Here is a 19,146-nt window from a genome sequence, read left to right as displayed (position 1 = left end):
GAGAAGTTTACGTACACAGGTGTATTGTGAGAAGTTTACGTACACAGGTGTGTTGTGAGAAGTTTACGTACACAGGTGTGTTGTGAGAAGTTTACGTACACAGGTGTGTTGTGAGAAGTTTACATACACAGGTGTGTTGTGAGAAGTTTACATACACAGGTGTGTTGTGAGAAGTTTACGTATACAGGTGTATGAGACATTTACATACACAGGTGAGTTGTGAGAAGTTTACATACACAGGTATGTTGTGAGAAGTTTATGTACAGGTGTGTTGTGAGAAGTTTACGTAGACAGCTGTGTTGTGAGAAGTTTACGTAGACAGCTGTGTTATGAGAAGTTTACGTACACAGCTGTGTTGTGAGAAGTTTACGTACACAGGTGTGTTAAGTGAAGGTGGAGGTGATTAGGAGAATAACCAACTCCTGGTTTCAGTGATTACAGTAATGCTGGCTTTGTACAGACTGAGGTGTTGAAGCAAAAGCCGAGTCTTAGGATGAAGCTTTCAGTTCACTGGTCAGTCAATGTCCCCAAACTTAACTATGATTATGATGTTTGGATAGCAAATGAAAGAAAGAGATCATAGATACAGGCAGCAGAAAGCAAATTCCTTTGCAGAGCAGATTGGCTCACTTTCCTGACAGATTGTCAAGCCTTTCAAGCCAGTAGTATCTCAGAGTAGAGCCACTTCTCCTCTCAGGTTAGAAAGATTCATACTGTTCCTCTTTGAGAGGAGTCAGTTGAGGTGATTTAGGCACCTTATGAGGGTGCTCCACATACTTCCAATGATAGGTATGTGGAAAGGTATGGGAAATACAGTCCACTGGGAGCAGGCCTCAAGGCAGATCCAAGAGAAGGGAGCAGGCCTCAAGGCAGTCCTAAGACATGTATATGGAGAGATATGGGAGGTACATCTACTGGGAGCAGGCCTCAAGGCAGACCTAAGACATATATGTGGAGAGATATGGGAGGTACATCTATTGGGAGCAGACCTCAAGGCAGACCCAAGACATGTATGTGGAGAGATATGGGAGGTACATCTACTGGGAGCAGGCCTCAAAGCAGACCTAAGAGAGGGGAGCAGGCCTCAAGGCAGACCTAAGACATGTATGTGGAGAGAAATGGGAGATACATCTACTGGGAGCAGGCCTCAAGGCAGACCCAAGAGAGGGGAGCAGGCCTCAAGGCAGACCTAAGACATGTATGTGGAGAGATATGGGAGGTAGATCTACTGGGAGCAGGCCTCAAGGCAGACCCAAGACATGTATGTGGAGTGGTATGGGAGGTACATCTACTGGGAGCAGGCATCAAGGCAGACCTAAGAGAGGGGAGCAGGCCTCAAGGCAGACCTAAGACATGTATGTGGAGAGATATGGGGGGTACATCTACTGGGAGCAGGCCTCAAGGCAGACGTAAGACATGTATGTGGAGAGATATGGGAGGTACATCTACTGGGAGCAGGCATCAAGGCAGACCTAAGAGAGGGGAGCAGGCCTCAAGGCAGACCTAAGACATGTATGTGGAGAGATATCGGAGGTACATCTACTGGGAGCTGGCCTCAAGGCAGACCTAAGACATGTATGTGGAGAGATATGGAAGGTACATCTACTAGGAGCAGGCATCAAGGCAGACCTAAGACATATTGTAAGGATTACAACTTGAATGCTGCTTGAGGGTGCTGTGACTCCCACAGGACAAAACTGAGACTGTCACTGGATATAGGTAAGTCTAGTCTGCTCTGCTCAGCTTTTTGCCATAATGAACCCCACCATGACAAATGATTTCTATGATGTATACAAAACATCCCCCCTATAGCATACATTCTGGCCATTTTACTTAATTCATAGCATCATATTCATGGTAAATAGTCCAGCTTTCTGCAAGTCTAAGTCACTATCATAAAGTTAGAACTTATGCAGCTTCCTATCTGGCCATAATTATGCAATATAGCTCTGCTTAGTTTGAAGTCAATCCCAGGAACTGTCCGCCATCTGGTTATACTCTTGAGGCTTCTGTTATCCAGCTTCATACACATATTTAAACTCAGAGGTCTCCAAGGTCTTGGTTTTTCTAGGATGGAACTGGTTAAAGGGGAAAAATTCCCTATCATAAATAGCAGAGTGGTTTGAAATTACCTCCCATTTCCCAGATCAGGGACAGATTGGGCTGAGAATTATGGTAAATGTGCTAGGCTGTGAGATGGGAACAACCTGTATGCAAATGTACACAGCTAAACAAATATATTCATACCCAGAAAACATAGCTATGACATCACCAGGTATGACACAAAACAGTCAGAATTCTCCTCCTGTTTTGCCTCTTGTCCCTATTTATGTATTCTCTAGACCATGGTGCTGAAGTGTCTAACTCACATTGCTAAGTGCTAAATCTAAAAGTACAGGTAATGAACTGTTTTCCCTTTGTGAATGTGAACAATGTAATTGTTGTCTCCCCTGTTTGTTCCTAAAATTATTCGACTGATTTTGTTACTCTGGCCTGGATCATATCTGAAAAGAGGGGTCACTGATTAGTGCAGTGAACTATGTACCAAGGGAAAAATAAAAATGAAAAAAATACTGTCACACTTTTGAAAGGACACCCACAAGATTACCCTTCAGAAACACCCTAGAATAAACACTGTTTTTTTTGCTTTCTCTGCTATATTTCATCATTATTCTGGCCTCTCGCCCCAGAACAAAGTTGTCTTGGACTGTAAGTTGGGAGTGAAGTCTGTAGAATGCTTTATGCTGAGCTGTTTATGATAAATGGTATCAAGTTATGTATTGTCAGAACATTTCTTTCATGTTTTCTTTACATTTGTTGGTATATTGTTTTATATTTTGTACCATTTTCTCTGAAGTTATTTTTTTCTTTCACTATGTTGTGACTGAAATAGATTAATTTCACTCAGCACACTTAGTTACAAAAAGTAAATGAATAAAACCATTCATGCTACTGCAAATAGTGATATCACAAGTGGATGTTCAGATGTGATGATGTCAGCAGAATATGCATTTATGAAGTTATATCGTGTGGGCATTTACATGTGCACTAATAACCCAGAAGTGTGCATGAAATAGCATCTCAAGAGAATGCATATGGGGGATTGAAATCACAGGAGCAGTCACATATGTGGTGACTCAAAAGGAGCAGGTGCAGATAAGATGACATCACAGGAGCGTACCTACAAAAGGAGCAGGTGCAGATAAGATGACATCACAGGAGCGTACCTACAAAAGGAGCAGGTGCAGATAAGATGACATCACAGGCGCGTACCTATATGATCATGAATGTTGCAAACATACAACTCAGTACCCCTACCATATTACTTCCCGCAAGTACTGGTCAAAGTGGTGGGTATACTGGCTACTGCATCTATCCCAGCCTCCCCATGTAATCAAAGGTGCAGTGCCTACCCACAGCCTCACTCATTTCATAAAAAAGCAGTAATACATAAATTACTGGTCAGGCCTTTACAATACGGCTAGCATCCCAGTTTCTTATCTTATAATGAGGGTTATCTAAAGTACAGGCAGTAAAACATTCCAAGTTTTTAACTCTCCTAAATACTAGTCTGAATCTCCTTGTCTCATGCATTAGTTCCCACATCAATTAGAAGCCCCAAATTAAGCCGGTCATCTGTTGTTGCCCCCCTCGGTACTCCTTCACACTGTAACACAACACATAAGGCCATGGCTGCACCATCTGTCCACTCTTCTCACTGCTACTCTGTTAGAAGAGACATCCTTAATTGAGCTGCTGGAACCATACCTGTTTTTAGGTTTCACCCTATCCACATTTTAGGATGCAAGACTTTTTTTGACCCCCCCCCCACACACACACACACACACACACAAATGACTGTAAAACCATGCAGTCATGTCTGTGGTTTTCACGTTTGTTTTTTTCTGTTCCTAGAAGGAGAATACACCAACTAGGAGACATGAGGGTGAGGGACAATGGCCATCACCCTGTCACCATGTGGGAAGATTTTATGATTTTAATAGAGCCCCCTCTTTTGGTCCACAGGTGAAGTACAATAACTGGTATACTACATTGCTTGTTATGTACACTGCTACACATGCAAAGCACTCCGGTGGGGTATTCACACTTTTTGGCCAGGCTTGTGCTCCTATGTCTTTGTGCACTGGAATGCAGTTCCATAACTCCTCCATGTGGTGCTCCTGTAGTGTACTTAACTGACTTCATCCCTGTGGGATGGGTGATCCAACCTCAAGCTATCATTTCTATCCCTCTCCAGCTAGCTCTTTTAGGTCCTAGGTTACTGATCAAACTTGGGTCACCTGGGCTGTAGTGAGAGCTCTGTCCTTATGTAAGCTCCATAGTAACTGCATTTCAAAGTCCTGTACCCTACAGCTGGCTCAGTGGGATAGGGGGCAGCAACTTTAAAGCCCCCTAACTCAGTCAGCCCCATTCTTAATTTAAAAGGCCCTTCCAGAATGTGTCAGCTGTTTGTATCCAGTGCTGTCACCATCCCTGATAGTTTCACCATTACTGTCACCATCCCTAATAGTTTCACCATTACTGTCACCATCCCTGTCAGTTTCACCATTACTGTCACCATCCCTGTCAGTTTCACCATTACTGTCACCATTGCTGAAACTGCCCCTGCAACTCTCGAGGCTAATCTGACCCATTTGTTGTCTAACTAGGGCACTGTCTGAAAAAAAAGCACATTTATGATAAGCATTCTTACCTAGTTAAAACAAACAAACATTTTATTTTGTTTTCTCAGACTGTCTTTGCTCTCCTTTCCACAATGTTTCATATTAGAAAGAACAAATGTTTTGCTTTTCTTGCACAGTAAAAGGATCTACGCAGATTGTAAAGCTCCATTTAGCACAGTGGCATGAAGGGGAAAGCAGGGGGGAAAAGCAGATTAGATTAAATACAAAATTAATAAATCAATACCTTGTGAGCTGATGGTATAAGACAGATCAATCGATTTAATTCTGCAAACAATAACAGTTGACGCATTCTGACACAGCCCTTTAAATTAAGAATGGGGCTAACGTCAGCTGAGCTGGTCAGATTTAGAGTGTTTTTTTATCACCCAGTGACCCAGAAGGAAATGTTTGGCTAAAAACATTTGCTAGTGACAGTAGATCTTACGAGGTAGCATGACTTTTTAAACTCCCCGTGGCTTGTGGCTCCTTTGCTTTTTAACAGGCTTATGTTCGCAGCATACTGTTAGGATGGTAAGTACAAAATCAAAGCACTAACGCCAAATGTTCCTCTGAGTTTTGATCATTCATTTTTTTTAATCTTCTTCTAGATTCTGGAATATATTTCCCCCTCCTTCTGGACTGATGGGCAGCACAACACAAGGACTGACTCCCCTAACACAGAGTCCAATCCTTCTACCTACAAGCATACTGACCAGTCTAGAGAAGCCTGACCAGGACATCAAAACTCACAGCTGGACTAATATTGAGAATCCAAGCCCACCCAGCACACCCGAGCGGACTTTGCCCACTTTTTACCTTTCCTGCTTTGACATGCTATTTTCTGAGGAAGCAAACTGGCTAACTAAAGGGCTAGTGGAGTGTCCAGACAATGGCCATGCAGTAAGGTCAGATTTGCCAAAAGAGCCAGAACAATGTCCAATCATTGACAGCCAAGGCCTGGGCCTGAGTTCACAGATGGAGTATCAAAGCAACTTACACATAGAGGACAGATCACTGGAGCAGATGCAAACCATGGTGGTTGGTGAGGTACTAAAGGACATTGAAACAGCTTGCAAACTGCTAAATATTGCAGCAGGTAAGTTAAAACACACAAGTATGACATTTCTGTGTAAAATGAAATGTTAATAGAATTTCTACATCTTACCTGGCATCCTAAAGCCAAGTTACACAATGTACTCTTTAATTTAGTAGACAATGAGTATGAATGTAAAGCAAGTCATCCCACAAGTTTCTTTTCTTGTACTTTTTTGTGCATCTTAAATACAAGGGTTAGACACCTAAGGGGAGGTGTACTTTTTCCTAGGGAAGTTCACAAAAGTTTAAAACTGTAATCAAATGTCATATTGAACATTGAGAGCACCTAAATAAAAGTAGATAAGAAGGTATGTTATATGTCAGTATTATGCTGAAAAGGAAAGGTGTTCTGTGATTTTGTTTTCTTCTGGTGTATATGACTGAGTCAACAGATGAACATAATCAAACAACCCTTACAAACCAGGCAAATAAGTAGTGAGTGAGAGGAGACTGCCTAGCAACACGGACTGTATTATGAGCAGCTAGCCAGCCGTGACAGAACCACCTGGTGGCAGAGGGTTGGGGAAAATGCAAGGGGGTTACAGGTAAGACTTGTAAGTATCAAACCCGATACATGAGACGAGTCTTTACAGTCAGAGTAAGGCAACTGCAAAGAGGTACATCAATTTTCCGGTTCTTTCTCTGACAAATAATCTATCCCCATGAATTTAAAGCAACAAGAGAGAAGACTGATGCAAAAGGCAGAAGAATTTAGCTAAGATAGCGGTGTGCAGGGGTGTGGTAAAAGTAAACAGAATTCAATATATGCAACTGCTAAGGCAAAGCTTAGTGTACCTGTACTGCCGGTGTACAATGCATGGTGTGCTGTAATCCCATGCAAAGACTCTGGGGATGGAAGGGGAGCATTACTGCACTCACAATACAGGTGCTGCAATGAACCAAAGCATCAGGACAGAGTGTGTGTGTGTGTGTGTGTGTGTGTGTGTGTGTGTGTGTGTGTGTGTGTGTGTGTGTGTGTGTGTGTGTGTGTGTAGGGGGGTGTAGGGGGTGTGATGGATCAGGTGTCCCCTGGATATCATTTCTGACAGGTGGGAGTTCTATATCACTTTGCAGTTGTTCTCAAAGATACTGCACTGTTACTGCACACCTTGCGTCACAGGGATTATAAAAGAATAAAGTATATATTTTCTGTTGTAGTGGTACTACGTCACCGGGATTATAGAAGAATAAAATGTATCTTTTCTGTTGGAGTGGTACTACTCCCTGCTGTATACACCATCATGATGTGTGTATAACACTGCCCAACTTTCCATTGATGGTGTGTTCAAATGTTGGTCCAGGAATAGACTATATATATATATATATATATATATATATATATATATATATATATATATATATATATATATATATATATATATATATATATATATATATATATATATATTGTTTGCCAACACTTAAATGCAGCTGAGTGTCTGTGACCCTGATCCAGGTCACCACCTGGACCATCTGTAGTGCAGTGGGGCATGGACAAGGCTGGGTGTTTTACTGAAAATCAGCTGACAAATCTGCCAGCTTGATTAGATTTTGAGTTACACTGCTGGACATTAAAACTTAAAAACTTAATTTGTTGAGACTTCCATAATCTGTTGCATTCGTATTAGTAAGTAATAACACATAATGGGGAATACATAATAAATAATACTCTGTGTAACAAAATAAATAACCATAATGAGCTGTGTATAATGTGAGCTTTGTTTGTATAAATAAATAAAAGGTGTAATGGAATGTGCATAACATATTACAATTGTATAGATAAGAAATAACTCCAGTAAGATATGTGCAATTTATGTTACAGTTCTATAATCAAGCAGTATGGGGACTACAAAGGACATTATAATTACGTAAGAAGACAATAACTGTAATGAGGTCTGTAAATGCCTCTCAACCTCTTACAGCAAGAAATCTGGGCAAAGCCATAAATAAAAGTGGGATAAAGGCCCCAAAAATAGCGACATATTTTAAATATTGCTCTTACAAACTTTTGCATTAGCACACATTTTCTGAAGGGTATGAAGTCTGAAACTCAAATGTTTGTCATTATTTTCTAACTTCAGTGTTTAATGATTTGCCACTAATTTGCCAGAAAAACAAAATTTTATGAAAAATCTGGACATTCTGCGAAAAAGTGTACAGTTGAGAGGTGTGGTGTCTGTAGCATGTATATTATAATTGGTTGATTTAAAAAGGAGTAAGTTAATAGTGCAGCTACAACATGTTACAGTTTTGCAAGTAAGTAAAAGGCATAACAGGGTACATGTAACATGCTGAATGCACACACACACACACACACACACACACACACACACACACACACACACACACACACACACACACACATCAAATAGGTGTAACGGGGCATTTATAATGTATTACAGTGATATGGATTTAAGTCACATTGTTTGTTTCAAAATATAGCATTTCCAATCCAAAATGACTTGTACAAAAAATATTGAAGTTATGTTTTCTCAGGGGAATAAAGACCTTCACATCCTTTATCAATCAATTCTGGTGTCACTGTACTTTGGAGGAAAGATGATTTAACAAGTGTGCACATTGCATTCTTGTCCCAGTTCTCTTCTTGCACAGTTGCCTTTCATCCATTGTCCCAATTCTCAACTGTATAACTAAGCTGTAATGTGCTATGGGCTACATGCAACATGTTACAACTATAGAACTGTATGAGCAATCAGGTGTAATGGGGTGTCTAACACTTTTTAACTCTGTAAGAAAGCATTAAGACATAATGGATTGTGCATAACATATTACAATGTTATAACTGGGCAGTAAGGCATAATGGAGTGTGTGTAGCATTTTAACAACTGTAAGTCAGCTGTAAGATATAATGGGGTGCGTGTAGCATGTTATAATTGTATAAGTAATAAATGGATAAATGTAACTTTATAACTATATGAGTAACAATAAGACACAGAGTGAGACAGGTTATAACTGTATAAAAAGCCGTAAGGAATAGTGGTGTATTTATAACACGTAAGGCACAGCAGGGTGTGTTTAAAAGTAAGTAGTTAGGTATAACTGAGTGTGTAATACATTAAAACTGTATTAGGAATCAAAGCATAAAGTGTGTTTAACATGTATGTAAGCGCGAAGGCATAATAGGACGTGTGTAACTTGTTAAAGTGCATCACTAAATAAGGTGAATCTGGACGTGTGTAACATGTTCTAAAACTATTAGTAAGCAATAAGGCATAATGACGGGTGTGTTTATGTTATAATTATTAAGAAAAATAGTGAGACATATGAAGTCTATCTAATGTGTTGTAACTATATAAGTAAGTAATACGATATCAATGGGGTAAGGGAGTATGTGTAACGTGTTGTAACTATATAAGTAAGTAATACGATATCAGTGGGGTAAGGGAGTATGTGTAACGTGTTGTAACTATATAAGTAAGTAATACGATATCAATGGGGTAAGGGAGTATGTGTAACGTGTTGTAACTATATAAGTAAATAATACGATATCAATGGGGTAAGGGAGTATGTGTAACGTGTTGTAACTATATAAGTAAGTAATACGATATCAATGGGGTAAGGGAGTATGTGTAACGTGTTGTAACTATATAAGTAAGTAATACGATATCAATGGGGTAAGGGAGTATGTACAATGTGTTGTAACTAAGTAATATGATATCAATGGGGTAAGGGAGTATGTGTAACGTGTAGTAATTACATAAGTAAGTAGTACGATATCAATGGGGTAAGGGAGTATGTGCAATGTATTGTAACTATATAAGTAAGTAATACGATATAAATGGGGTAATGGAGTATGTGTAATGGGCTGTAACTATATAAGTAAGTAATACGATATCAATGGGGTAAGGGAGTATGTGTAACATGTAGTAACTATATAAGTAAGTAATATGATATCAATGGGGTAAGGGAGTATGTATAATGTGCTGTAACTATATAAGTAAGTAATACGATATCAAGGGGGTAATGGAGTATGTGTAACATGTTGTAACTATATAAGTAAGTAATACGATATCAATGGGGTAAGGGAGTATGTATAACGTGTTGTAACTATATAAGTAAGTAATACGATATCAATGGGGTAATGGAGTATGTCTAACGTGTTGTAACTCAATAAATAAGTAATACGATATCAATGGGGTAAGGGAGTATGTGTAGCATGTTGTAACTATATAAGTAAGTAATACAATATCAATGGGGTAAGGGAGTATGTGTAACATGTTGTAACTATATAAGTAAGTAATACGATATCAATGGGGTAAGGGAGTATGTGTAACTTGTAGTAACTATATAAGTAAGTAATACGATATCAATGGGGCAAGGGTGTATGTGCAATGTATTGTAACTATATAAGTAAGTAATATGATATCAATGGGGTAAGGGAGTATATGTAACGTGTAGTAACTATATAAGTAAGTAATACAATATCAATGGGGTAAGGGAGTATGCGTAACGTGTTGTAACTATATAACTAAGTAATATAATATCAATGGGGTAATGGAGTATGTGTAACATGTAACTATATAAGTAAGTAATACGATATCAATGGGATAAGGGAGTATGTGTAACGTGTTGTAACTATATAAGTAAGTAACATGATATCAATGGGGTAATGGAGTATGTGTAATGTGTTGTAACTATATAAGTAAGTAATACGATATCAATAAGGTAAGGGAGTATGTGTAACGTGTTGTAACTATAGTAATACGATATAAATGGGGTAAGGGAGTATGTGTAACGTGTAGTATCTATATAAGTAAGTAATACGATATCAATGGGGTAAGGGAGTATGTGCAATGTGTTGTAACTATATATGTAAGTAATACGATATCAATGGGGTAAGGGAGTATGTGTAATGTGTTGTAACTATATAAGTAAGTAATACGATATCAATGGGGTAAGGGAGTATGTGCAATGTGTTGTAACTATATAAGTAAGTAATACGATATCAATGGGGTAAGGGAGTATGTGTAATGTGTAGTAACTATATAAGTAAGTAATACAATATCAATGGGGTAAGGGAGTATGTATAACATGTTGTAACTATATAAGTAAGTAATACGATATCAATGGGGTAATGGAGTATGTGTAACATGTTGTAACTATATAAGTAAGTAATACGATATCAATGGGGTAAGGGAGTATGTGTAACATGTAGTAACTATATAAGTAAGTAATATGATATCAATGGGGTAAGGGAGTATGTGTAACGTGTAGTAACTATATAAGTAAGTAATACGATATCAATGGAGAAAGAGAGTATGTGCAATGTATTGTAACTATATAAGTAAGTAATATGGTATCAATGGGGTAAGGGAGTATGTGTAACGTGTAGTAACTATATAAGTAAGTAATAAGATATCAATGGGGTAAGGGAGTATGTGTAACATGTTGTAACTATGTAAGTAAGTAATACAATATCAATGGGGTAATAGAGTATGTGTAACATGTTGTAACTATATAAGTAAGTAATACGATATCAATGGGGTGATGGAGTATGTGTAACATGTTGTAACTATATAAGTATGTAACACGATATCAATGGGGTAATGGAGTATGTGTAATGTGTTGTAACTATATAAGTAAGTAATATGATATCAATGCGGAAAGGGAGTATGTGTAATGTATTGTAACTATATTAGTAAGTAATACAATATCATTGGGGTAAGGGAGTATATGTAACGTGTTGTAACTTTGTAAGTAAGTAATACGATATCAATGGGGTAATGGAGTATGTGTAACGTGTTGTAACTATATAAGTAAGTAATACGATATCAATGGGGTAATGGAGTATGTGTAACATGTTGTAACTATATAAGTAAGTAATACGATATCAATGCGGTAAGGGAGTATGTGCAACGTGTTGCAACTATATAAATAAGTAATACGATATCAATGGGGTAAGGGAGTATGTGTAACGTGTAGTATCTATATAAGTAAGTAATATGATATCAATGGGGTAAGGGAGTATGTGTAATGTGTTGTAACTATATAAGTAAGTAATATGATATCAATGGGGTAATGGAGTATGTGTAATGTGTTGTAACTATATAAGTAAGTAATATGATGTCAATGAGGTAATGGAGTATGTGTAATGTGTTGTAACTATATAAGTAAGTAATACGATGTCAATGGGGTAATGGAGTATGTGTAACATGTTGTAACTATATAAGTAAGTAATACGATATCAATGGGGTAAGGGAGTATGTGTAACGTGTAGTATCTATATAAGTAAGTAATACGATATCAATGGGGTAAGGGAGTATGTGTAATGTGTTGTAACTATATAAGTAAGTAAGTAATACAATATCAATGGGGTAATGGAGTATGTGTAATGTGTTGTAACTATATAAGTAAGTAATACAATATCAATAGGGTAAGGGAGTATGTATAATGTGTTTTAACTATATAAGTAAGTAATACGATATCAATGGGGTAAGGGAGTATGTATAACGTCTTGTAACTATATAAGTAAGACGATATCAATGGGGTAATGAAGTATGTGTAATGTGTTGTAACTATATAACTAAGTAATACGATATCAATGGGGTAATAGAGTATGTGTAATGTGTTGTAACTATATAACTAAGTAATACGATATCAATGGGGTAATAGAGTATGTGTAATGTGTTGTAACTATATAAGTAAGTAATACGATATCATCTGGGTAAGGGATTATGTGTAACGTGTTGTAACTATATAAGTAAGTAATACGATATTAATGGGGTAATGGAGTATGTGTAATGTGTTGTAACTATATAAGTAAGTAATACAATATTAATGGGGTAAGGGAGCATGTGTAATGTGTTGTAACTCTATAAGTAAGTAATACGATATTAATGGGGTAAGGGATTATGTGTAACATGTTGTAATTATATAAGTAAGTTATACGATATTAATGGGGTAAGGGAGCATGTGTAACATGTTGTAAATATATAAGTAAGTAATACAATATCAATGGGGTAATGCAGTATGTGTAATATGTTACACCTGTGTAAGTGATAAGAGATAATGGCAATGTATACGACATTACAACTGCAAGAATAAGTTATAAGTCAATGGGATTTGTGTAATGTTACACTTCTGTCAGTTAGAAATATGGCATAATGGTGGATGTGTGTATGTGTATGTATGTGTGTGTTTGTGAGATATTGTACTTTATGTACGCGGTGATAGATAATGAGGTGTATGCAACATGCTATAACTATATATATATATAAGTCATAAGGTACAACAGCTTCAGACTTTACTAGTATCGCAAGTGTGCCATAAGGCTAAACTGAATGCAGAATCATGATTTCTCAAATAAACCATCTGATCATCCATATATGCACTGATCTTTTTTACACATAAATAATGTATTGCATTGTCTTGTACATGATAATGATGTGTTTGTAGCATGATAAAACTGCTATAAATAATAAGGCTTAAATGGACATGTGTAGCTAGCTGTAACTAAGTAAGCAGTAAGGCATAATGAGGTATTTGTAATGTTGCAAAAGGGCAGATAAGCACTAAGACATAATAAGTGTGTGTAACATGTTACAATCGTGTAAATAAGGGATAATGCATAACCGAATGTTTGTAAAATTGCAACTGTATTTATAAACAATAAGGCATAATGAGTTATTCAAACACATTCCAATAATAATAAGCAACAAGATACAATGGGGTGTGTAAAATACATTACAGCAGTTAAGCAATAAGATTTAATGAAGTGTGTGTAACATCTATAACTGTACACATAAGCAGTACAACTTAAGAAGTTTATGCATCACATTAAGATTGTGTACATAACCAATAAGGAAGAGCATGGTATATGTAACATATTACAACTGCACATCTATGTACTAGGGCATAATGTGTAGACTGTAGTATGTTACAACTGTACACAGAAGCAATACAACATAACATGGTATGCTTAACATGTTACAATTACATATACGTAAATAAAAAAATACTCTGGCATATGAAATATGTTACAATTGTGTATGCAAGTACAAAGGTATGCTGAGTTGTGTGTAATGGTACAACTGTAAGCAATAATGTGCAGTAGTGCGTGTGCATGTGTGTGTGTGTGTGTGTGTGTGTGTGTGTGTGTGTGTGTGTGTGTGTGTGTGTGTGTGTGTGTATATTTATTGAGAAAAGTAGCCCAATTCCCTAATTTCCCCAGAGTACTGTCTGGTTAAGTGATGTGTTGGAGGTTACACAACAGACAGATTAGGGCTGTGTACCACAGGAAGTACTGTCTGGTTAAGTGACTTGTTCAAGGTCACACAACAGACAGATGAGGGCTGTGTACCACAGGAAGTACTGTCTGGTTAAGTGACTTGTTCAAGGTCATACAACAGACAGATGAGGGCTGTGTACCACATGAAGTACTGTCTGGTTAAGTGACTTGTTCAAGGTCACACAACAGACAGATGAGTGCTCTGTACCACAGGAAGTACTGTCTGGTTAAGTGACTTGTTCAAGGTCACACAACAGACAGATGAGGGTTGTGTACCACAGGATGTACTGTGTGGTTAAGTGACTTGTTCAAGGTCACACAACAGACAGATGAGGGCTGTGTACCACAGGGAGTACTGTCTGGTTAAGTGACTTGTTCAAGGTCACACAACAGACAGATGAGGGCTGTGTATGCCTGGTAAAGTGAATTGTTGAAGGTCACACAACAGACACATGAGGGCTGTGTATGTCTGGTTAAGTGACTTCTTGAAGGTCACACAACAGACACATGAGGGCTGTGTACCACAGGAAGTACTGTCTGGTTAAGTGACTTGTTCAAGGTCACATAACAGACAGATGAGGGGCTGTGTACCACATGAAGTACTGTCTGGTTAAGTGACTTGTTCAATGTCACACAACAGACAGATGAGGGCTGTGTACCACAGAAAGTACTGTCTGGTTAAGTGACTTGTTCAAGGTCATACAACAGACAGATGAGGGCTGTATACCACAGGATGTACTGTGTGGTTAAGTGACTTGTTCAAGGTCACACAACAGACAGATGAGGGCTGTGTACCACAGGAAGTACTGTCTGTTTAAGTGACTTGTTGAAGGTCACACAACAGACAGATGAGGGCTGTGTACCACAGGATGTACTGTCTGGTTAAGTGACTTTTTCAAGGTCACATAACAGACAGATGAGGGCTGTGTACCACAGAAAGCAGCTCAGTAATACTTCATATCCTTAACCCTCCATGCCAAGTACTAACTGTGAAAGTGCTGCATTTGTATAAGTGAGGAATATGTTACAATGCTGTATGTAACATGAAACAACTGTACATGTAGGTAATAAGGCAAAATTGCAATATATATAGCAGTTACTACTCGTATCACTAAGGACTATGACATAATGTGGAATGTAACAAGTTACAACTGCTTACCTACACATTGCATAATATGGTATGTGTAACATTGAGTAAGCAATGTGAGTGTGTAGCATGTTACAGCTGTATTTTTAAATACTAAAGTATACTGGGGTGTGTGTAACATGTTACAACTGTGTAAGCAAGCATTAAGATCTAGTGGTGTTATGTGTAACATGTTACAACTGTATACATAAGTAATAAGGCATAATGGGATGTGTGTAGCATGTTACAGCTGTATACATAAGTAATAAGGCATAATGGGATGTGTGTAGCATGTTACAGCTATATACATAAGTAATGAGGCATAATGGGATATGTGTAGCATGTTGCAGCTGTATACATAAGTAATGAGGCATAATGGGATGTGTATAGCATGTTACAGCTGTATACATAAGTAATACGGCATAATGGGATGTGTGTAGCATATTACAGCCTTATACATAAGTAATAAGGCTTAATGGGATGTGTATAGCATGTTACAGCTGTATACATAAGTAATGAGGTATAATGGGATGTGTGTAGCATGTTACAGCTGTATACATAAGTAATAAGGTGTAATGGGATGTGTGTAGCATGTTACAACTGTATACATAAGTAATAAGGCATAATGGGATGTGAGTAACATGTTACAGCTGTATACATAAGTACTAAGGCATAATGGGATGTCTGTAGCATGTTACAGCCATATACACAAGTAATTAGGCATAACAGGATGTGTGTAACTTGTTACATAATTAAGGCATAATGGGATGTTGGCAACATGTTACAACTGAGCAAGTAAGCAGTAACTCTTAATTGGATGTATGCAATATGTCACAACTGTGTTATCAATAAGGTACAATTTTGTGTGTATGTGTGTGTATATCTAATGTTACAGCTCTACATGCAAGTGCCAAGACATAATGGTGTGTGTGTTTAACATGATACAAGTGTATGTGTAAGCACTAAAGTATAATGAGTTGTGACTAACATAGTCCAAGTGTACAAGTGCTAAGGTGTAATAGTGCATGTGTGTGTGTAACATGATACAAGTGTATGTGTAAGCACTAAAGCATAATGAGCTGTGACTAACATAGTCCAGCTGTACAAGTACCAAGGCATAATGGTGTGTGTGTAACATGATACAAGTGTACTTGTAAGCACTAAAGCAAAATGAGCTGTGACTAACACAGTCCAACTGTACACGTTCTAAGGCATAATGGGTTGTATGTAACATGTTGCAGCTATGTAAGAAAGCAAAAAGCATAATGGTGTTTGTATAATCTGTTAGAACTGTGCAAGTTAGCAACAGGACATAAAGTCTGTGGAACATGTTACAGCTGTTTAAGTAAAAAAAATGTGTTGCAACATGTTCCAATTATATATGCAGCAATAGATGTAATGGAGTGGTTACCATGTTACAACTGTATAAGCAAGCAAATGTATAACAGCTGTAAGTCATTGGTGTAAAAGGACATTTATAACACAAAAAAACTCAAAATAAGGTGTAAAAGGGCATTTATAACACATAAACATAAGGTGTAAAAGGGGATTTATACCACATAAACTTAAAATAAGGTATAAAAAGGCATTTATAACACATAAACTAAAAATAAGGTGTAAAAGGAGGTTTATAACTCATAAGCAAAACTAAGAATAAGATGTAAAAGGAGATTTAAAACACATAAACTTAAAGTAAGGTATAACAAAGCATTTTTAACACATAAACTAAAAATTAAATTCAGTTAATAACAGGAAAATAGCTGATATTAATTTTAATCATTAAAATTTATTTTACCTGTGTTGTTGGTATTACACAAATTCTCGTTTTTATTTGTTTTAGTTTTTCACTTGGCCATTTTAAGATATTTTTATACAGTTCATTTATAACACAATTTCCAGTTCAGTCAGTAAGTTTCAAGGCATAAGCAGATGTGTATAACACATAAAGGCACACATGAAGACAGAAGAATGCAGAGGTGATATAATAATCAGGTGTGTGTAAGGCATAACAAGCTGTACATAAATAATCACATGAATATCACAGAATGAGGCACGTGTTAAGCAACCTTATGATTGTAGAAATAAGAAACAAAGTATAAAAGAATGAGAATAATACAGATTTTATACCATTTTATGGAAACATTATTAGGTTAAGGCCTCATTACACTTAAAACTTGGGGAAACATTAAGCATGTGTTGATCACAACTTTCTTCTTAGCCTGATTTGTTCCAGATTTAGAGCTGTCGTATCAGATATATTATATATTATTTATTTTCATTTGTTTAATAGGATAGTCCAGCTGTGCATGAGTAGAAAAGCTACACAAGTACAGTTCCACTACATAGGCATTTAAATACAGAACATGATGCAAAATAGGTTGTACATGCATGCATAAAAGTACATTGATATTAATGTTACACAATGCAGTCTATATACACAGAGAATTACAATAGCCTGATTAATGAAAATATTTGACAGTTTTTCTGGAGATAACATTGTCTTTAACTTGATTAGATGAAGTGTGTTGTGTTCATGACCTCCACAAATTCCTATTGAATGTGCTCTCACACCGGCTATAGCCCTCACCAGGGATGGTGGGTGGTTGAGTATCATACTTGGGGCAGGTAAGCCGCAAAGAGTCAATAGTGAAACAGGTCCACTGAGATGGAAAGGTACTAACAAAGTTATTCTTGACAAACCAGCCCAAGTCACTAAAGAAGTGCAGAAAGCAGCCCTGCAGCTGAGTGCAGGTGTCTTCTAATTCAACCCTTTCACCAGAACAAGCATTTTGCACAGTAACTATATTCAGGGAACAACAAAATAGTTCAGTTATTGTATATCAACAGACATTATTTTTAATGGATGATCACATCTTTTGTGCATTTTATAACACACTTTTTACTACTTTTAGTCTGACACATTTTGGTAGTAAAACAAAATTAGTTATAGTAAAAGACTGCCAAACTGCATTACTTTTACTATGTAGTTTGGAATGCTACTGACCACAGACGTTTTCAGTCCTTAGCATCCATTAAGTTTATTGAAAGGGTGGTAATGCATGCTGAATAACATCATGGAAATCATTATCTGAAAGGAACACAGCACAAATGTAAAACAAAATACATTGTTGAAATATATGAAACCTATAAATATGTGCACACACCACACTGAAAAAACACAAAATATGCACACACAATACACATCAGAAACATGCTGCATTTTGGCCAGCATAAGGCTGGTATAAAACAGCTGTTTTTGTCAATATTTGAAAACAATATTTAAACTGGTCTGTAGGAAACAAATATCATTTTTTTCTGCAGCAATGTTATAGACAGTGTATAGCAACAAATACCCTGCATCTGTGAAAGTATCGAATAAACAAAATAAAACATGGCAGGTGTATATTAGGAAGAAAGGTACATGCTCAGCATAATTCATACTTGTTGCATTGCTGTGTATTAAGACTTGCGCAGTATGACAATGTTACTATTTATAGATGCTACATATTTAAAAATTTATTTCAGGCATTTGCCTCAAATATTCTCTCTCTCTCTCTCTCTATATATATATATATATATATATATATATATTTATATATATAAAAACAATGTCTATACATCTATATATTTATATCTATATATGGGTCTACTTCACTAGACCTAAAACTCGTTTGATTGACTCCCATTTGACCAGCACCCATTTCTAATGACTGACAACTCATTTGACTGATTCCCCTTTCACTGACAGCTTACAATGCTGAATGTTAACATACTTCCTAAACCATAGACAAGCAACTTAAAAAACAACAACTAACTCTTTCCAGAACTTGAAAACTACTTACTTACCCTCTAAACAGAAACAGGATAATGTACAACCAAATCAGGTGGGGGGCTATGCACCCCCAATCCCCAGTGTGGGGGTCTGTGCCCCTCACATCCCCCTAATTATATATACTAATTCCAGGATCGCATTACAGTGGGGAAAAGGGGCA

General features: G+C 37.1%; 1 protein-coding gene across 1 annotated transcript in view; it reads left to right on the top strand.

The window, feature by feature from the left end:
- SPDEF (SAM pointed domain containing ETS transcription factor) overlaps nucleotides 1–19,146 on the top strand; it is a 153,171-nt gene that overhangs the window by 87,598 nt on the left and 46,427 nt on the right. The window contains exon 2 of the mRNA XM_044076556.1: nucleotides 5,294–5,781. Coding sequence (XP_043932491.1) covers nucleotides 5,328–5,781 — 454 coding nt within the window. The 5' untranslated portion in view covers nucleotides 5,294–5,327. The remainder of the gene's footprint in view (nucleotides 1–5,293; nucleotides 5,782–19,146) is intronic.

The sequence above is a fragment of the Protopterus annectens genome, chromosome 7.part0, assembly GCF_019279795.1.
Source record: "Protopterus annectens isolate FY-2018-M chromosome 7.part0, PAN1.0, whole genome shotgun sequence".
Classification (NCBI taxonomy): domain Eukaryota; kingdom Metazoa; phylum Chordata; order Ceratodontiformes; family Protopteridae; genus Protopterus; species Protopterus annectens.
This window is presented reverse-complemented; position numbering and strand designations above follow the sequence as displayed.